Genomic DNA, 17006 nt, shown 5'->3' with positions numbered 1-17006 from the left:
TCCCGCTATCCTCTTCTACCCAAAGTTCGGATCCTCAATATCTTGTCGGCCACGATCCTGGGGAGGAGGGGACAGCTGCATTTGGGAGGTATGCACAGGCCTCCCATTCTGTGTAGCAGTCAGCGCACTGCTGCACAAACCCAGAGGAGGGGGAGAGTAGGGTGCTATGGATCCCAATGCAGTACCAACAGGGATCAGAAATGAATGGCGCCATTTTTTCTCTTGATAATCCTTACGGTCTTAAAATAAATTAACCTTAAATAATATTCTGGCTACACGATCCTGCGTAGCACTAATGGCTTCAGTTGGTAGAATTCTCTTTGTTCATACAAAGCTCTCTTCCATATTGGTACAGAGCAAAAAGGAATCCACGAGCCGGGGCTTTACCAACTGCTGGAAATCCGACTCCTGAAGGCCATCAGGGCTCATCACAGCTAGCCGCCGTAACGCAGCCTGAAAGAAAATGTGACAGTAACGCGTTTGGATAAAAACCCAGCTTTATGCAAAGCTCGATAAACATCCTTGTTCAGCATGACTCATAGGCTGAGATTCAGCAGACGTCCCCTGGATCATTTATATCCAGCTGGGGGCCAAACGGCACATTATGCTTAATGCATAGCATGTAACAACCTCTGTTGTTTTGCTTTAATTAATTGCAGCTGGCCAGAAGGGGGATGGCCGCATGTGGGGGAAGGGAGGCTCATCTGTTTCCTCCTCAGTCGTGACCCCCCCACACACACACACCGCCAACTATGGGGCTTAATTTTTTTAAAGAAGGTTCCTACGGGTGATTTATGTGCAGGTCACACCTGGGGAGGGGAAGGATAACATTCCCCTCCCTATATGCTGTAATCCCAAGAACTATCAAGCCTTCCTGCAGCTGTAATTAATTACAGCAAAACAAAAGACCTAGCTGCACATTACGCATTAAGTGTAACATGTGGTTTGGCCTTGATCATTATCACTCTCATAGTGATGTATAATTGATGTGAGTATAAAATAGTTACTTATTTCTCTACTTAAAGATCAGTTTGGGCTCACACAGTGGATAAAAAACCGCAAACAATAAATCATCATTCTATAATGAATAAATGTATTTAGACTTATAGGCGTTAGGATAGGTAACAGCAGTTGTCCATTATTAAATGATAGGATCCATGCCCAAAAGGTTACATAATCAATAATGCCATGTTAGCCTGTGTGTGCCCGCTTATGTTGATGCCTCCTGGATGGTGCCATCCTGAGGGTATCCCCACATCTCTGCCATATTCCTTCTTTTAGCTGCTGACCTCACTAACAAATTGCTTTTGGTGCTTCACATATGGTATTAGACTAAGTCTGGAAACATTAACAAGTTGCTGAAAAAAGAGCAAGGAACTGCCACAGAAATATGAGGCAGTGAGGTACCTTCAGTGAGCACAAAGTGAAGTGTCCATGTGGTGCTTAAATTTTAATACACAGACATGCTTATTCTATCAGAAAACCTGTTGCTCAATTTCTACACATTAGGCAATAGGGAAAAACTGCTCTGGAACAAATACATGAACGTTGGGCAGACACACAGCCTAAATAAGTTTGTGATAATTACAATTATGAGCACTCTGATGACCAAAATGCACATCACTTTAAGTGTGTGTCTTACACACATTGTCCTTTTTTTCATTCCAGTAGGTGCAGAGTCTCCAGTCCAGACCCTATTGTAAGGGGCAGGGGGGCTTTTAAGATCAGATTGGGGGTTCTGTGCCTACTCTAGAGAAAAATGGGAGAAAAAAAACACCAGCTGCTAGACACACATTTAAAGTAATGTCTGTTTTGGCCCTATGATTCAGTGGGTCACATTTGTAGCAAAAATATTGCTAAAACCATCATTTGTGTTGCTTTTTCTCTGAAAAGAACCTTCCGAATCATCCCAGTTTTGCAGGCCAAGAATTTCTTGTCTTTTGTTTCCAACCACTTGACTAATGGTATTTTCATAGCATGCCTTTGTCAAAACACTCTTGAATTAAGAAGTTTTGACATTTCTGCAGATGGATAGCCAATCATCCTGAGAACCAGCCAGCCTGCTCCCCGATAGGCTTCTACATCACAGAACAATCCCCTTCCTTCCCTTTTTTTGGCTATGTCACATAAAGGCAACTCATAAAGGGCATGTTTCAGCTTCATCAAGGAGGCCAAGCTGAGTAAACCAAACACCTAGAAGCTTCCCCCGTTTCCCTCTGGAGTAAAACTCTCCTATTCTTTCCCCAGTCCCCAAACTCTCATATCCTTTCCCGCAAACTCTTCATCTTTTCCTCAATCCCAGTGGAGGAACATTTTAGATTCGGCTCAGTCTACCTGTCTCCTGGACTGCTTCCCACTAGGTGTCAAACGATAACTATCATATTTGTTTGTTATGCAGCAGCATTGTTTAGAAACAACAATTTTATGCTTCAACTGTTTCAGCTTAATTCTGGAATGGAAAGCCACATGTTCCAATTGAACAAACTAAACAGAATTCATGCAAGGAAGAAAAACAAAAATCCCACTTCAAAAGGACTGCTTAAAACGATGCCATTCGAAAGTATTCCTAGCCTGAGACCCTAAAATCCCTTTGCTGGCATAAGGCACGTTTGCATCTATGGAGCTTGTGCCAATGAAGCACTTTGAGGGTCAGTCTTCATTCTGCTCTTGACTGAGTCCTGCACAGATTTATAGTGTGACCTCAGGCAAGCCACTTCATCTCTCTACTTAAAACCGTTAAGACTTAAAATTGACATCGGAATTCTCTTTGCACAGTACTTAGCATACGACTGCTTCCATTTGGATTGCTGTCTGTAAGCATTACCATATTACAAATAATAAATCACATGATTTCCAACCATTCAGGGACAAAAATGTGAGTACAAAACTCCATTGCGCAAAGAAATATTGTCCACTTGTCTTCATTAAAAATAATGTAGCTATCATGGAAATTATTTTATCATGTCATGAGAGGGGAAGTCACAAAGTACTGGGTATTGCTTATGGCAATCTGATAATAAATTTTAAAATTAAAAAGGCTAACTGACTTTTCAGAGAGAGAAAACGATTCCTGACTAGGAAGCCTTATTACCTTCCAACTGTAATATCTCCATTTCTGGTAACATCCGGGGGGGGGGGGGATATTTGTTCAGTAGTGTTGGAAATAGGAGAGTGCCAGATCATAATAAAGCTTGGAGACATTGCTTGTTCGCAAACAGAATGTCAAATGTGCCTGTTACAGATAAGCTAGCAAAGTGCAGAGGAAGGCAACTAAAATGATCAAGGGACTGCAGAAATTCCCCTAAGAGGAGAAGTTAGAACAGCTAGGATTGCTTAGCTTGGAAAAAAGGCAAGTGAGGGGAGACACGATAGAGGTGTACAAAATTATGCATGGTGTGGAGAATGTGGGTAGGGAGACATTTTTCTCCCTCACAGTACTAACCCAGGGTCATCTCACAAAGCTGATTGGTGGGAAATTCAGGACAGATAAAAGGAAATACTTCTTTACACAGCACATAGTCAAACTACGAAATTTGCTACCACAACATGTAGTGATGGCCACAATTTGGATGGCTTTAAAAGGGGGCTAGATAAATTACTGGAGGAGGAGGCTATCAATGGCTACTAGTCCTGATGGCTGAATGCTACCTGCAGTACCAGAGACAGTATGCCTATGTGCACCAGTTGCTGGGGAACATGGGTGGGAGGGTGCTGTTAAGCTCATGCCCTGCTTGTGGGTTCCTGTTCAACAGCTGGTTGGCCACTATGTGAACAGAATGCTGGACTAGATGGACCCTTGGTCTGATCCAGCAGGGCTCTTCTTGTGTTCTTACCTATCATTGTGACAGGTGGGGTATTATGTGGAGGTAGGGCATTAATACTGCTGACAGGAAAGTGGTTGATTTGCAGGCACCACTGGGATGAAAGCTAAACATACTTTCTCTCCCAAGTGAGGGAACATAATGTAGCTCATTAGTAGAGTATATACTTTGATTACAGAAGGTTCCAGGTTCAGTCCCCAGCTTCTCCAGCTAATTTTGTCCCAAATGACTCAGTGGCAGCCACAGAGAGCTTAGCCAATTCCTATCTGCACCCCCTCATCTGCACACCCCTACCTGGGGCTCCATTTTCTGATATGGCACAAGCAAATGAGAGAATAGTAGGGCTTGCTTTTAAATAGACAGACATCTTGATAACTCAGATAAATAAGTCTGTGTTATATGATCTCGCCACTCCCCTGAAAACATAAGCAGCCACTATAAAAGTAGCATTAGTTATGCTCACTGTTTAAGCACCTACTTTACAAGGGAAAATATGCTTTGAGTAGTGCAATCCTAGGCATAGCTACTGGGAAGTACGTCCCACTCAGTTTAGTAGGACTTAATTAATTTTATTTATTTCAAACTATTTTTAAGCCACTTATGCTCTAGTAAGTGCATCACAGCCTTAATAAACCTTTAATACTTGCATCCACTGCAATAGTTACAGAACATTATTCAGTGGTGGCACCATTTTATTTTAAAAAATATCCAGGCCCCATAACCGGATGATCCCTTGAGGGAAGAGGGGCTCTGAGGCACAGACAGAGCTCTCCCACCAACAGAAGTGTCTCCATTGACTTCGATGGTAACCCATGCAAAGGAAAGTGTGTTTGGGGCTGCTGCTTCAATGCATGGTCAGTTATGGCTTGGAATGAGAAGTTTGCACTGATTTTTGAGAAGCAGTATTTCTCTAGAAATCTATAAAACAACAACAACAAAAGAAGGATCCAATATGCTATGAAACTGAACCTACTGTGCTGAATATAATTCCAAGGGGATGGATCCAGCAAAAGGCTCCCATGGACATAGTGGCTTCTTTTGTCATCTGAAGGCTTTAGATCCAGCAGAGGTTTTCTGCTGGCTGAAAGAGGGAGGAGGAAACCTCTGGCAATTCCCACCTTGCCTTGTAGTCCCATATCGTCCTGCCAAAACCTGCTCCGGATAAGCAGGGTTAACCATCCGGAACCATGGGGGAAGTGGTGCTAGGGCCTCAAGAGGAGGGAGAACTTGGTGAAAAGCACCTCCTCACCCGCGACTTTCCACCAACAGGAGCTTTCTGGGCGGAACTCCCATTGGGGACATTCCTGCCAGTGGAATAAAATGCTGGATCCAACCCAAAGGTATAAAGAGCCCCTAGGAAAAGTATGGTAAAGAGGGAATCATTAGATACACTTACCAGACATGCAACAAGAACAGAATCACTGTTATTTCTTTCAGTTGGAGACCTGCAAAGCTCTATGAGGCGTGGAATACCTATAAATTTTTTAAAAGCATGTAGAAAGAAAAGGGTATTTTCAAACCATTACAATCAAATTATGTTACAATCATCTGCATTGATTCAGTGTGGTGTATTGTCTAGATTCATCCATTTCAGTGAAAATGCTGATTAATGCAATAAAATGTGATGCTAGAAAACAGGAAAGAAACTTCCTTTGCGTACATTAGGAAGACCTGTGAAGTGTGATGCATTTTTGACAACAAATTACAGCTGTGTAGCTCAAAGGCCAGTCATAGTTCCGTTTTCAGGGCCAGCAAATCCCCTTCAATGAAGGCAACCCAAACTGCCGCTTCCTCGCTTAGTAGGATGCAGCACTTTGCATATTTGACACTGTGCCAGGCCAGCATGTTAAGCATTAGAAGTCTTACAGCTGAGGCTTATGGCTGCGTGTGCCACTTCAGGATCACGGCTCAGCCGGGCGAGCGTAACTGCAGCTTTTTGCTGAACACGTTCGCAAGCAGCTACTTCTGGTGAATTCCCAGATGATGACTTCTCAAACAGCATCTCCATTAAAACCTGAACACCTACAAAGGAGTGAAAAATAGTTGATAATTGTCCCAGACCATAGGAAGGCTCTTCAGCACAAAAGAAAAATGAAGCAACGTGTGAGGCATTGACCAAAAAAACCTAGCGGTAGCATTGTGGCCCCCAAAATGTCTTCTGCATTATACCTTCAAACGCTGAATTTAGGTACAATCTCCATGTAGTTAACAATGCAGAAGCCAATTTTGATGAGAACAAGGAGAAATGGTAACATTCTGTCACTTCTCTTGCATAGTTATTTCTAATTGCTGCAGTTGGGCCCTGCCTAAGCCACGTCCTCTGCAACGTTCCACATTAGTCCCTAAAAAAGAATGTTCTGTTTGCACTGACGATGGCATCAGTCCACCAAAACCCACAACCCTTCCACCCCCCAAAAAAACTCATGAAGGTGGGAGGATAAGCTCCAGCAAAACAAAAAAACAAAAACAAGCGAAAAAACATTAATAAGCTGTTGTGTTTTCTACTTGGGTACAGATATCCAAATTCAAAATATCCATCCAGACATTTGCATGTAAATGGCCTCTTTCTTTCCTTAAAATTAAAAATACACATCAGTGACTCTCAAAGTATCAGGCTTCTACATTACCATGACAGACAACCAAAATGATCCATCCAAATATGAATGACAATAGCCCTATTCAGGCATTCCCATTTTGGGTACAGCAAATACACGAGGAGGTGGAGCCTCCAGCATTTTCATCACCCTGTACTTGTGGAGTGTGACTTGCTGAAGAGGAGAGCCTCCTGTCTCTGTCAAGGTTCCCCGCATGCTTCAAAATGCTGGAAATCAGTGTTCTGGATACAAAAGCCTATCCTCTTCATAAAGTTACCCTCAATGTGATGACGAAAGGGAAGAGGCTAGCATGCTCCCACTTTTCAGATGTTTGCTAAACTCAGAACAAGAATGTCTGAATAGGGCTAATGTGATGAAATAATCAAAACCCTTGGATGGAGCAATCCTGTAGCCCCTAGCCATTGTCTGAGGAGGCCATAGGATACTGGGGATTCCCTCCTCTGAGGTTGGAGATAGGAAAGAACCATACCGGCTGCCTTCCAAGCTCAGAAAAGCAACCTCGGAGAGGCGACAAGGGAGGCATTTCAGTGGGTGTGGTGGGGAGGAGACAGGCCAGGCCAGGATATGAGCTATCCTGAGCCTCTTCCAGCCTCCTTCTCTCCCTCTCTGAAGCGCCACGCCATAGGCGAGCAAAAGGTTTGCAACCAAAATTTTGCAACCAAAATTTGGCAATTTGTAACCAAAATGTACATCTTCATTCCAAATTCCTCCCCTGTCTGTTTACATATCTGTTTGCTCAACTTGCTCTGTAGCTGTGGCAAATTACTTTTATACCCACCAAATAGTGAGAAATAACATTACAGAAAACAACTCACAACAAAACAAAAGGTGGTTACCCCCCCACACACAATCTTAAATCTTAAAAACAAAATCAATCAAGAAAATTAGAACAGCTATCTTTAGAAAGCATACAATAATCCCACCACATACATGCCAGGAAGTGACTGCAGCTTAATATTCCAGTCGTGTTCTGAATCTACATTTTGCTTCAAGGTTTTGGTCAAATTTCAGGGGGATGTGACAAAGATGTGACACTTGCTGCTGTATCTTTAAATAAAGACACAACAGCAGGAGAGGTGTGTGGAGAGAGGCCCTTTCTTCCCCTGGCATGCTCCCAACAAAAATACCCTCCCCACTGTAGCTGGTATTTCCCTTATAGGGAGGCTTCCGTTGGCACTAAAGAGAGCTTTCCTCCCAGGGCTAAGAGTACCTGCAGGAGGATGGGCAATTTTTGTCAGGGATACAGTGGGGGAGGGCCCCCCCTCCTCCCTGCAGAACACAGGCCCATTGAAAATCACACAAACCCTGTACTTCTATGCTGGGGGGCAAAGGATGCAGCAGCGAGTCATGAATTTAGCATATTGTCTAGTCTGACCACGAGGCGACATGCAGCAATATGTGGTGGTAGAATGTTGCAATGGTAGAATGGACTGCGCCACATCAGGCTGTGGGTGGAGGACTGAATGTTTTTAATGTCCCCCACTCCCCCTACATTAAAAAAAAATCCTTTGCAAATACAAAATCAGCAGAGCAGGGAAAGGCATGCCAGAACTTTTCTCCCTAGTGTGATAGTTTTCTATCTGCAGGACATTTTATGTGGAGGAGCATTCATAAATGATATTCCCCCATCTGCAGCCTGAATTGTTCCATCTATTCCACCATGTTTATGCTCTATCAGTTCATTTGTCGCAAGTATAGCCCCAGCCTGAGTTAGTTAGTTACTTAGTTAGTTATTACTTTTATATCTCACCTTTTTTTCTCCTTAAGGAACCCAAGGCGGTGTAAATAATCCTCCTCCATTTTATCCTCACAACAACAACCCTGTGAGGTGAGTTTGACTGGCCCAAAGTCACCCAGTGAGCTTCCATGGCCGAGTGGAGACTAGAACCCAGCTTTGCTGACTCCCAGTCCAACACTCTAACCACTACACCAGACACCAATTGTAGATACTTACAATTAAGGAGTTCAGAAACTAACCCCTGTACGGACAAGTGAAGAAAAGCTACCCAAGAATAAAGGCTTTCAGACATGGTTAACTTGTATTGGTGTACTCCATTACATAAAAAATTGCCCTGCAGTTAAAAGAAGCCTAAGGGTTGCTTGCTTTGTATTCCACACCTATAAACCTACCATTTCATTGTTGAAATACGTACCATTTCCTTGGATTATTTCTGAGGCACATTGGTCCAGGACAGACATGTTTGCTAATATCGTCACAACCTAAATTAAAAAGAGTCAACTGCTTAAAACATTACTTTTCACAACTCTTACCATAACTGGTTGTGTAAAACCTATGCTTCCAATTATATCAGCTTCCTCCACTTTCTGGGGTATCTCTTATTTCTCCTCTCTTATTACTACATGAACTGTGCCTGTGAAGTATGATGGACCCCTATTAGACATTACCCAGGAAATCACTGGTGTGGTGGCAAGTGGCACAACTGCCTCCCAAGCCCTAAACATTTGTGAAGTTCTGTAATATTTAATTTTAATGTAGCAGAGACTGAATGTTTCTTTGTCACAATCAAGTGAGTATAAACAACTCACAAATAAGGATGGACTTACCTCTGTCTGCCCCGTGCACCGCTCACCAGTCTCTCACTGGCTGCTTGACCCTGCTTGCACGGGGGTACAAGCCACACGGTGGTCCATGGATAAGCAGCGAGTGGCCACCCACTCCCCCGATGAGCTGCCATTTTATGAAAAAATGGTGGCTCAGGGTTTTCCATAAAAGTAATGTTATGTAAATAATGGCTGGAAAGGGGCCATTTACGCAACATTACAAGCATAAATGGGCCATTTACGCCTGTAATGTTGCATGAATAGCCCCTTTACGGCCACCATTTACATAACATTACTCTTACCAAAAAAACCAAGCCGCCATTTTTTTGCAAAATGGCGGCTTGCTGAGGGATAAGGAAGCTGCCAGGCGTTCACAGACTGAACAGTGGCTTGCTGAGCAGGGTCCAGGAGGCCAAGAAGGGGGGAATCTGCCAGACTCCACACACCTCTCGGACTCCCACAACATCCCTACTCACAAATACCAATAAATCTACCCTCCTGAAGAAATTAGCATTTTTTAAAAAACTATCGTGGTGGTATTTTAATGCCATTTGCCTCCTCTTTCCAGTGCTGCTACATTTTTTAAAGGAAAAAAACCCACAATTTGCAAATGCAGATCTGGCCATCTACCAACAGCAAGGCTAACTGGTCTTCCCCTGCATCAAGAAACCCACCCCAACTACTATATGGGAATGAGACTTCACATTGCCTTCTACGGTGGGTATCAGGGGTCAGCGTGGTTAGTATAGTGGCCACTTAAGATCTGCCAAAAAAGAGGAAATGCATCACCAAAAAAATGGACAAAAGAGGAAAGCATTTGCATAACGTATGTATATGGTAATTTATATGTATAGAGGTAAATTTATGGATCATTTTTATACTTTAAATAGAAACACAGTAGATCTCATCATAATGTAGAAGACTATGGCCAGGTGACCTGTGTGCCTGCTTGTTCAGCCAGGTACGAAGTGTTGATGGGCAACAGTTCTGATGGTTTTTTATCTTAAAACTGGAATTTGACCGGGCAGCTTTTCAAACAGAGGATGGTCCTTTGTAAAAGATGACACAGGGCCACTCAATTGTCAAGGCCTACTCCCTAGCAGGACACCCACTGCCAGCCCCCAGAGGCCTCTGGCTTTGCTGCTCCTCTTCCTTAGTGCCACCGGGTGTTCACCTGCCCTCTCCAAGCATGTAAAGCAGGAATAGGCCAAAATATCTGAAGGACCACAACTCCCCTCACCCCTCACCATTGGCTATGCTGGATAGAGCTGATGGGAATTGTAGGTGAAAACATCTAGAGGGTCACAAGTTGTCCACTCATGATGTCAGCAGTGACAACAGCAAGTAGAGGGAGCAGTTCCTCTCCCTTTGCCCATTCTCTCTCTCTCAATGCTGGTGTGGAATGAGTCCAGAGGGAGAGTGCAAGGTGAGCAGTGTTGACTGGGTTGACCCACTGAGAGATGGGGACGATTTGTTTGTTTGATGCATTTCTTAGCCACCTTCCAAGACTGCAGTCTTCCCCAGGCAACTTACAGTATAAGACCCACAATTCAATATCAGTACAGCAAGTTCATAAATATATATTAAACAAATTTTAAAATGACAAGAAAATACAATTTTAAACAAGCCAAAATCCAAAACTTAACTAATCAACCAAATCAGCATATATAATAATTTTTAAAAAACCCTTTCAGTTAATGAGGGCATCTTCTCCAAGGGCCCTCACAATCTGAAGCTGGCAATGCTCTTATGTCTATAAGAGTCTCCACTTTTCATGAAGAGTCAATGTTGTTTCCTCCTTTAATCCCTCTAAAACCTACCTTTTCTGGAGAGCCTAGCGTGTTTTGTAGTTTCTGCTACCAGCCTGTCCCTACTTCCTGTCAACCAGAATTCCTTTTTGATATGCTGCCCTCTCCACCCTCCTGTCCATGATATTCAGGCGTGGTTCATATATGCATACTCAGTGATGACTTGCCCATGTGAATGAGCTACCACAGATATAAAACCACAGGCAGAACTCAAACACACAGCGCTGTCCTTCCATTCGTGGAAGGCTCTTTGATCCAGCAGAGGCTTCCATGAATGGAAAGGGGAGAGTGGCACTTTTTGCTGATTCCTCCTTCCCTCTGGAGCCCCCTGCACCCTCCCAAAATCTGCCCTAGAGGGTTGGGGGACCCTCCAGAACAACATAGGAGGTAGTGTGAGGAACTGCAAGAGAAAGGGGGAATTTCCCTCCCTCCCCATTGCATTCACAGAAGCCACCACTGGTTCAAAGAGCCTCCCAGAATGGAAGAACATTGTTGGATGGAAACAACCCAAAAGCCCAGTAAGCGGCAAATGTGGCTCTTCTGTGTTCTGTTCAGCACCCACCATACTGATGCACTAAATAAATGATAAATAGTTTTACTAAGGAGGTGCCTTGCAAATTAACAAGTGTGAGAAATTGTAAATAATGAGATGCACATACAGATAATGTTTGTTTGAATTCATGGTATGCTATTGTAGAGAAAATGCATAAGGGAAACAAACATTTGGATAACATAGCTTTAGGCTGTAGCCTGTGTATTCAAACAAACAAACCTCACTGATAGATATAAGTATGCCAAGTTGCCACCAATTTGGTTCTTGCTAGGTCATTATAGTAACAAAGGGGATTTGCCTTTGGTTATGTGGCATGAAGGTCAACTACTTCCTCAGAAAGTGTCATGGTGTCATCGCTCTGAATAAACAGACCCACTTGGGATGCAAATGACTTGATGAAATGCCAACACTGACAGGTAGAAAAATGGGAACTCAAGACACATCTATGTATTTATTCAATGTTAATTATTAACAGAGTTCCAGGCACAGTGTATGTATGTATTCCTTCATTCCAAATTATATCATGTTAATGAAAATTACTTACTCCATGCAGAGCTTGGCTTTCTAAGCAAAAAATGAAGAATTCAATTAAGGACAATTTGAATACATGCCAATTATTCCATTCCTTCAAGTTATTTTATCTAATAAACATTCTGAAAATTAAGAGATATATTTATATTCTGTGTCTTTCAGTGTTGCAAATTATTTGAGTAATGGGTTTATATTGGTTCAATCAGCTCAATCCCCATTTCCCTAATTATCCAAAACTTTCCATTTGTGACACATTCATTCAGTGATCATAGATGATGCTAGTAGTTAACCCTTTAGCCCAGGAGTTTATTCAATAACAGATTTCATATGAATCTTTAAAATACATAATAATAATAATAATAATGTACAGGATTGGACAAATGTGCACAAAAATTATTCAGTTCAAATCTTCATGTAATTAAAACTACAAACATGAGACTTCGCAATATCCGGCCAGACCAATGGTCCATAACACCCAGAATCCTGTGTCTAAACATTGGAGTAATGAGTTACTAGGCTCAGGCAATCCTAGACTTGCCTGATATTCAAATGTCTAGAAATCACTGACCTTCATACAGGATCCAACTTTACACTCTATTAGTTCTTTAGAATTGCTTATCTAGTCAGAGCATTTGAACTGCATTTATTGTGCTTAACAGCCATTAGTACTTTTGTCAGTGACAGGCAGTCACAGTACATACAGAGAACTTTGATTAACCTTCATTATGCGCTCTGCAACGTACCTCTGAATTTCAGGTTGAATTCTTTTGAGAAATGAATGACTAATAACTGTACAACAAAATAGTTGCGCAACAATAATTGTACATTATGATAAACAGAAATACACAATTGCAATGATAGCCTGATCTCCAGGGCAACCATATTATTAGGCCTGGGGCCCAGCCTACAGAAAAGCACACCACGTCCTCCCTGCCATGCTACAGCAAGAAGGAACAGCACAAATCAAATAACCGATCTGCAGGGATCAGCTTTGCTTGTAGGTGGCACTGTACACATTCAGGACTCCTCTAGTCAGTGTTTGTAAAGAGGGAAGGAACGAACTACCATCATTCTATTCTACCCTTTCTAGTAGCTACACTGATGTTTGAACTCCCTTGGGGAAACAGAAAGAGAAGGAAAAGAGGAGAAAGAAATTAGGAATAAGAGATCATGGAAACAACAATGAAGGAAGAAGCTGTAAGAAGAACTATGATTATTTTGGAGATTGGTGTGGAAATATTACACACACACACACACACACACACCTCTTTGCAAGGTGTTTTCTCCTGTATTGTATTTACCCTCCCAACTAATATATGAAACAGGTTTATAATTCTTATTGACAAATAAACCAGCTTAGGGGTCGGAAAAGTTCAGAGTCTCTGATATCGTTAGGGATGTACGAAAGTCACTTACCTTTCCGCGGATTATGTTTATGGTGGGGGGGGGAGGCATTCCGTCCCTCCCCCTGGAATCCTCGACGGGGGGGGATGCGCTCCGTTCCTCCCCCCCGGAATCCTCGATGGCTGGCTGTGCTCCGCGGTAGCTCCGCAGAGCAGCTGGCCAGGCCCAGGCCAGAGCCGTCCGCAGCCGGATTTCCGGCCGCGGAGGGCTCTGGGTAAAACAAAAAACAAAAAAAACCGCGTACAGAAATGGCGGCGGCTACGGCCACCGCCATTTGCGTTCCTTATTTTTGGCTGTCTTAGTCTACGTAAATATTTACATAGACTATAACGGTGAAAATAAAGAGGAATGCAAATAGCGCCCGCTACGCTATTTGCGTTCCGCTTTATTTTCGCCATAATAGTCTACGTAAATATTTACGTAGACTAAGATGGCCAAAAATAAGGAACGCAAATGGCGGCGGCCGTAGCCGCCACCATTTGCGTACGCGGTTGTTGTTGTTTTTAGCTTGCCATGATAGGCTATGTAAATACTTACGTAGCCTATCATAGCCTCCGCAGGGACGCAAAAGGCATCCCTGCGTTAGCTGTGATAGGCTACGTATGTATTTATGTAGCCTATCACAGCATGAAAGAAGAAGCGAATGGCGGCCGCAGGGCGGCCGCCATTCACAAGTCGGTGCCGAGGGAAGCAGGTAAGTGCTCCGTTTCGCGTGATTTTCGTGGGGTGGGGTGGGGCGGGGGCTTCGTCCCGCCCAACTTTTGTGGGTTGGGGGAGGCGGGGGCTTCATTCCGTGATGGATTTCGGGGGGCCGAATGCACTTGCATTCGGCCTCACCAAGATCCGTCGCGGAATTCTCTGACATCCCTAATATTGGGGTGCTCTGTCCTCTGGACTCCTTCATCTTTAGGAATGTGCTCTATGAGTGTCTTGTTCAAGTTCCCTTCACTGAATGCCAAGACTGAGCAGGAATTCGAACCTGGGTGTCCCATGTGAAAACCCAACAATAAAATGGTATATACCAGTGGCAAAACTAAACTGTAATATAATACAGCCTAGTGGCCAGTTACCATACTTACAATCGCAGCATGAAGTAAATGCTACGGTGCACTTGGCCTTGGGCTTATGCCCCCCCCCCAACACACTTTGGATATATCTTCTAATGAGAACCAAGGCACATATATTTGTAGTGTACATGAATAGGTTGCACTCACAATCTGTCTGAACCCCTCCAAGGGAGAGGGAAGATTATATGGATGGAAGGGAACTAGTCATGCAGGAAGGAGCAGAAATGGGCCTTGGTTCTTATTTTGCATGCGGTGGCTGGGCACAAACAAAACTAAGGCTCATTTCAGTGTTGTGCTGCACGTATGTAAAATATACATGCCAACAAAATGACCCTAAAAATGAAGATATGCTTTACTAAGATAGTTTGGGGCGGGGGGTGGGGATTTTGAAAGAGAAAGAAAATAAAGAAATATGGTAGGCATTTGAGAATGGCAAATAATGGAACACCACCACCCCCCGCCAACTATGATCTCACCATTTCAAAAGTTACTGTCCTCCTTTTCTGGTAGATTTCATTCTGCAATGCTGGGTGTCATTCTGCCAATTAAATCTTTATTGGTCATAAGAAAACAGCTTTTCATATGCTTTTATTACTATCACTAACATGAGTAGAAAACATCCATCTCAAAACAAAAGTTACTGCATCATTTCATTAGGTGACAAATGACATAAATATGGAAGTACTGATATTAGTTAATTATCGTTTAGATACATAACTAAGAAAAATTACCTTCTGATACACTTTATTTCTGTTCAGTTAATTGCATTCAGACCTGTTAAAAGAAGGACTTGCAGTGCTTTGGCCAGCCTGTCACAGATCTGAGGGTCTTTGGACTCTGAAAAAGCATTAAGTGAACTGTTTTTCTATGTGTAAATTTTAGAGGGTGATATCCAATTAATCCCTCTCACCAACAGAATGGCTACTGTCAGTGGGACAGGGAGGGAGGCAATCCTCTGGAGCAGATTGGGGGGGTACAGCAAAGGGGGAGGGAAATATGTGCTGCGTGAGCAGAAATCTGCGCATGAGACATTGAATTTTGCCCAGAAAGACATTCCCTATTTGTAGGCAGTAAAAAGTCTTTATCTGCTAAGAAATCTTTGATTTCAAGTGGCAACTTGATCAAGTCAGCTACTTTTAGCCACTACAAAATCAGTTAGGGGGTTCCCTTTTGCAAGGCCAATCTGCAGTCATGTGTGTGTCTGTCTGTGAATATAGGGAAATGTCACCTCTTTTCTAAGGTAAATAAATCCTTCTTTCTTATTTCTCCATGCATTCTTTTTGTATCCCTCTGGTAAGAAGCATCCAAGTTTGATTAAATGGCTTTGATGGAAAGAAATACAGAAATCTTACTGGGCTTTCTCTACAGGTTCATGATGCTCTGCAATAGCCTTTAAAGAGGGCACACCTGTAGTGTAAAGTAAAGCACCTTCTGCAAAACTACCTGAAAATCAGTTAGAGTAGGAAGGGAGAAAAAATAGGGATCCTATGTTTTCTAATGGAGTTTTCTCAGAGTAGGACCTTTTTTTGGTGGTGCTGCCCTTCTGGAATACAGTACTCTTCCTGGGGAAGCTTAGCATGCAGCATCCTGCTGTAGGTTTTTTCTTTAAAATAATGATGATGGTGGTGGTGGTGAGGTGTTGTTGTTTTTTTTACTATGTTTTGAGTTTTTGTTGCAGGTTTTAAAGGAATATAGTATTTCATATAGTTTGATATCCTTTTAGGGATGTGTCTATGTGGAGAGATTATTTATAAATACTAAATTAAACTGAGGTAGGTTCATCTTGAAATGCCGTCTTCTCCCCATCACACACACACACACACACACACACACCCTTCAGATGAACCTTTTACCAGCTAAAGACATCAGAGCTGTAGGTTCCCACCAAGAGTTAAGCACCCAGAACTGTGAGTCATAATACTTCATATATCTCAGATTTTAAATACTACATAGCCCGTATGGACTCAGTCCTGAGCAAGGTACTGGATACTCTGAGGTCTGCATAATGATGATTCCACTATATTGGCTTTGACAGAAAGATTATAGCTATCTAAACCTTGGGATGTATGAGAAATTCATTTCAGTTTGTTCTTGATCAGAACTGGCCCAGTTTGCACCTCCTGGAACTGAATACAGCTCCAAACGCAAACTGGTTGAAGTCAGTACATTTCTGAGCTTGCAATCCGATTCATGGGACCCCCCCCAAATATTCAAAAATGTACTCATTTAAAAAATGTCTATGAAAAAAAGGCGCACTTCTGAAAAATGTGAACTAGCACACTTGAATCAACAGGAAAAAATGTGTACATTTTTAAAATTTGCACAGTTGATACACACATTTGGAAAAATGTGCAAAATTATGCACAATTTTTCATGCAAAAAGGAAACAATTAAGCTTGCAATCTGGAACAGGTACAAGTCAGAACGATTCGGAGAACCACAAAGACCCTTTGCTGGTTCACACATCCCTGCCTAAACCCGCTTCAGAAGTTACCCTCCATACTGGCCCTGCCCCAAATTCACTGAATCGCAGGCTCCACTTGTCTGAAGGGGGAAACCTCTGTATGTTTGGCTGAATGGATGTAGTGTAGGCTCCTCCAAGCAGCTTGGAACTTGTCACATGGAGGAGCTTCCATGCATTGAGC

General features: G+C 42.7%; 1 protein-coding gene across 1 annotated transcript in view; it reads right to left on the bottom strand.

Moving 5' to 3' along the window:
- Positions 1-324: 324 nt before the first annotated feature.
- Positions 325-17006, bottom strand: part of INSC (INSC spindle orientation adaptor protein) — a 255524-nt gene continuing 238842 nt past the window's right edge. Inside the window, exons 10-13 of the mRNA XM_084828484.1 lie at positions 8590-8656; positions 5688-5843; positions 5218-5294; positions 325-453 (exon numbers count right to left, since the gene is read on the bottom strand). Coding sequence (XP_084684610.1) covers positions 325-453; positions 5218-5294; positions 5688-5843; positions 8590-8656 — 429 coding nt within the window. The remainder of the gene's footprint in view (positions 454-5217; positions 5295-5687; positions 5844-8589; positions 8657-17006) is intronic.

The sequence above is a fragment of the Heloderma suspectum genome, chromosome 1, assembly GCF_057233095.1.
Source record: "Heloderma suspectum isolate Gila_16-S chromosome 1, 16-S_ref, whole genome shotgun sequence".
In the NCBI taxonomy this organism is placed as follows: domain Eukaryota; kingdom Metazoa; phylum Chordata; class Lepidosauria; order Squamata; family Helodermatidae; genus Heloderma; species Heloderma suspectum.
Note: the sequence above shows the minus strand (reverse complement) of the source record. Positions and strands in the feature narration are given on the sequence as shown.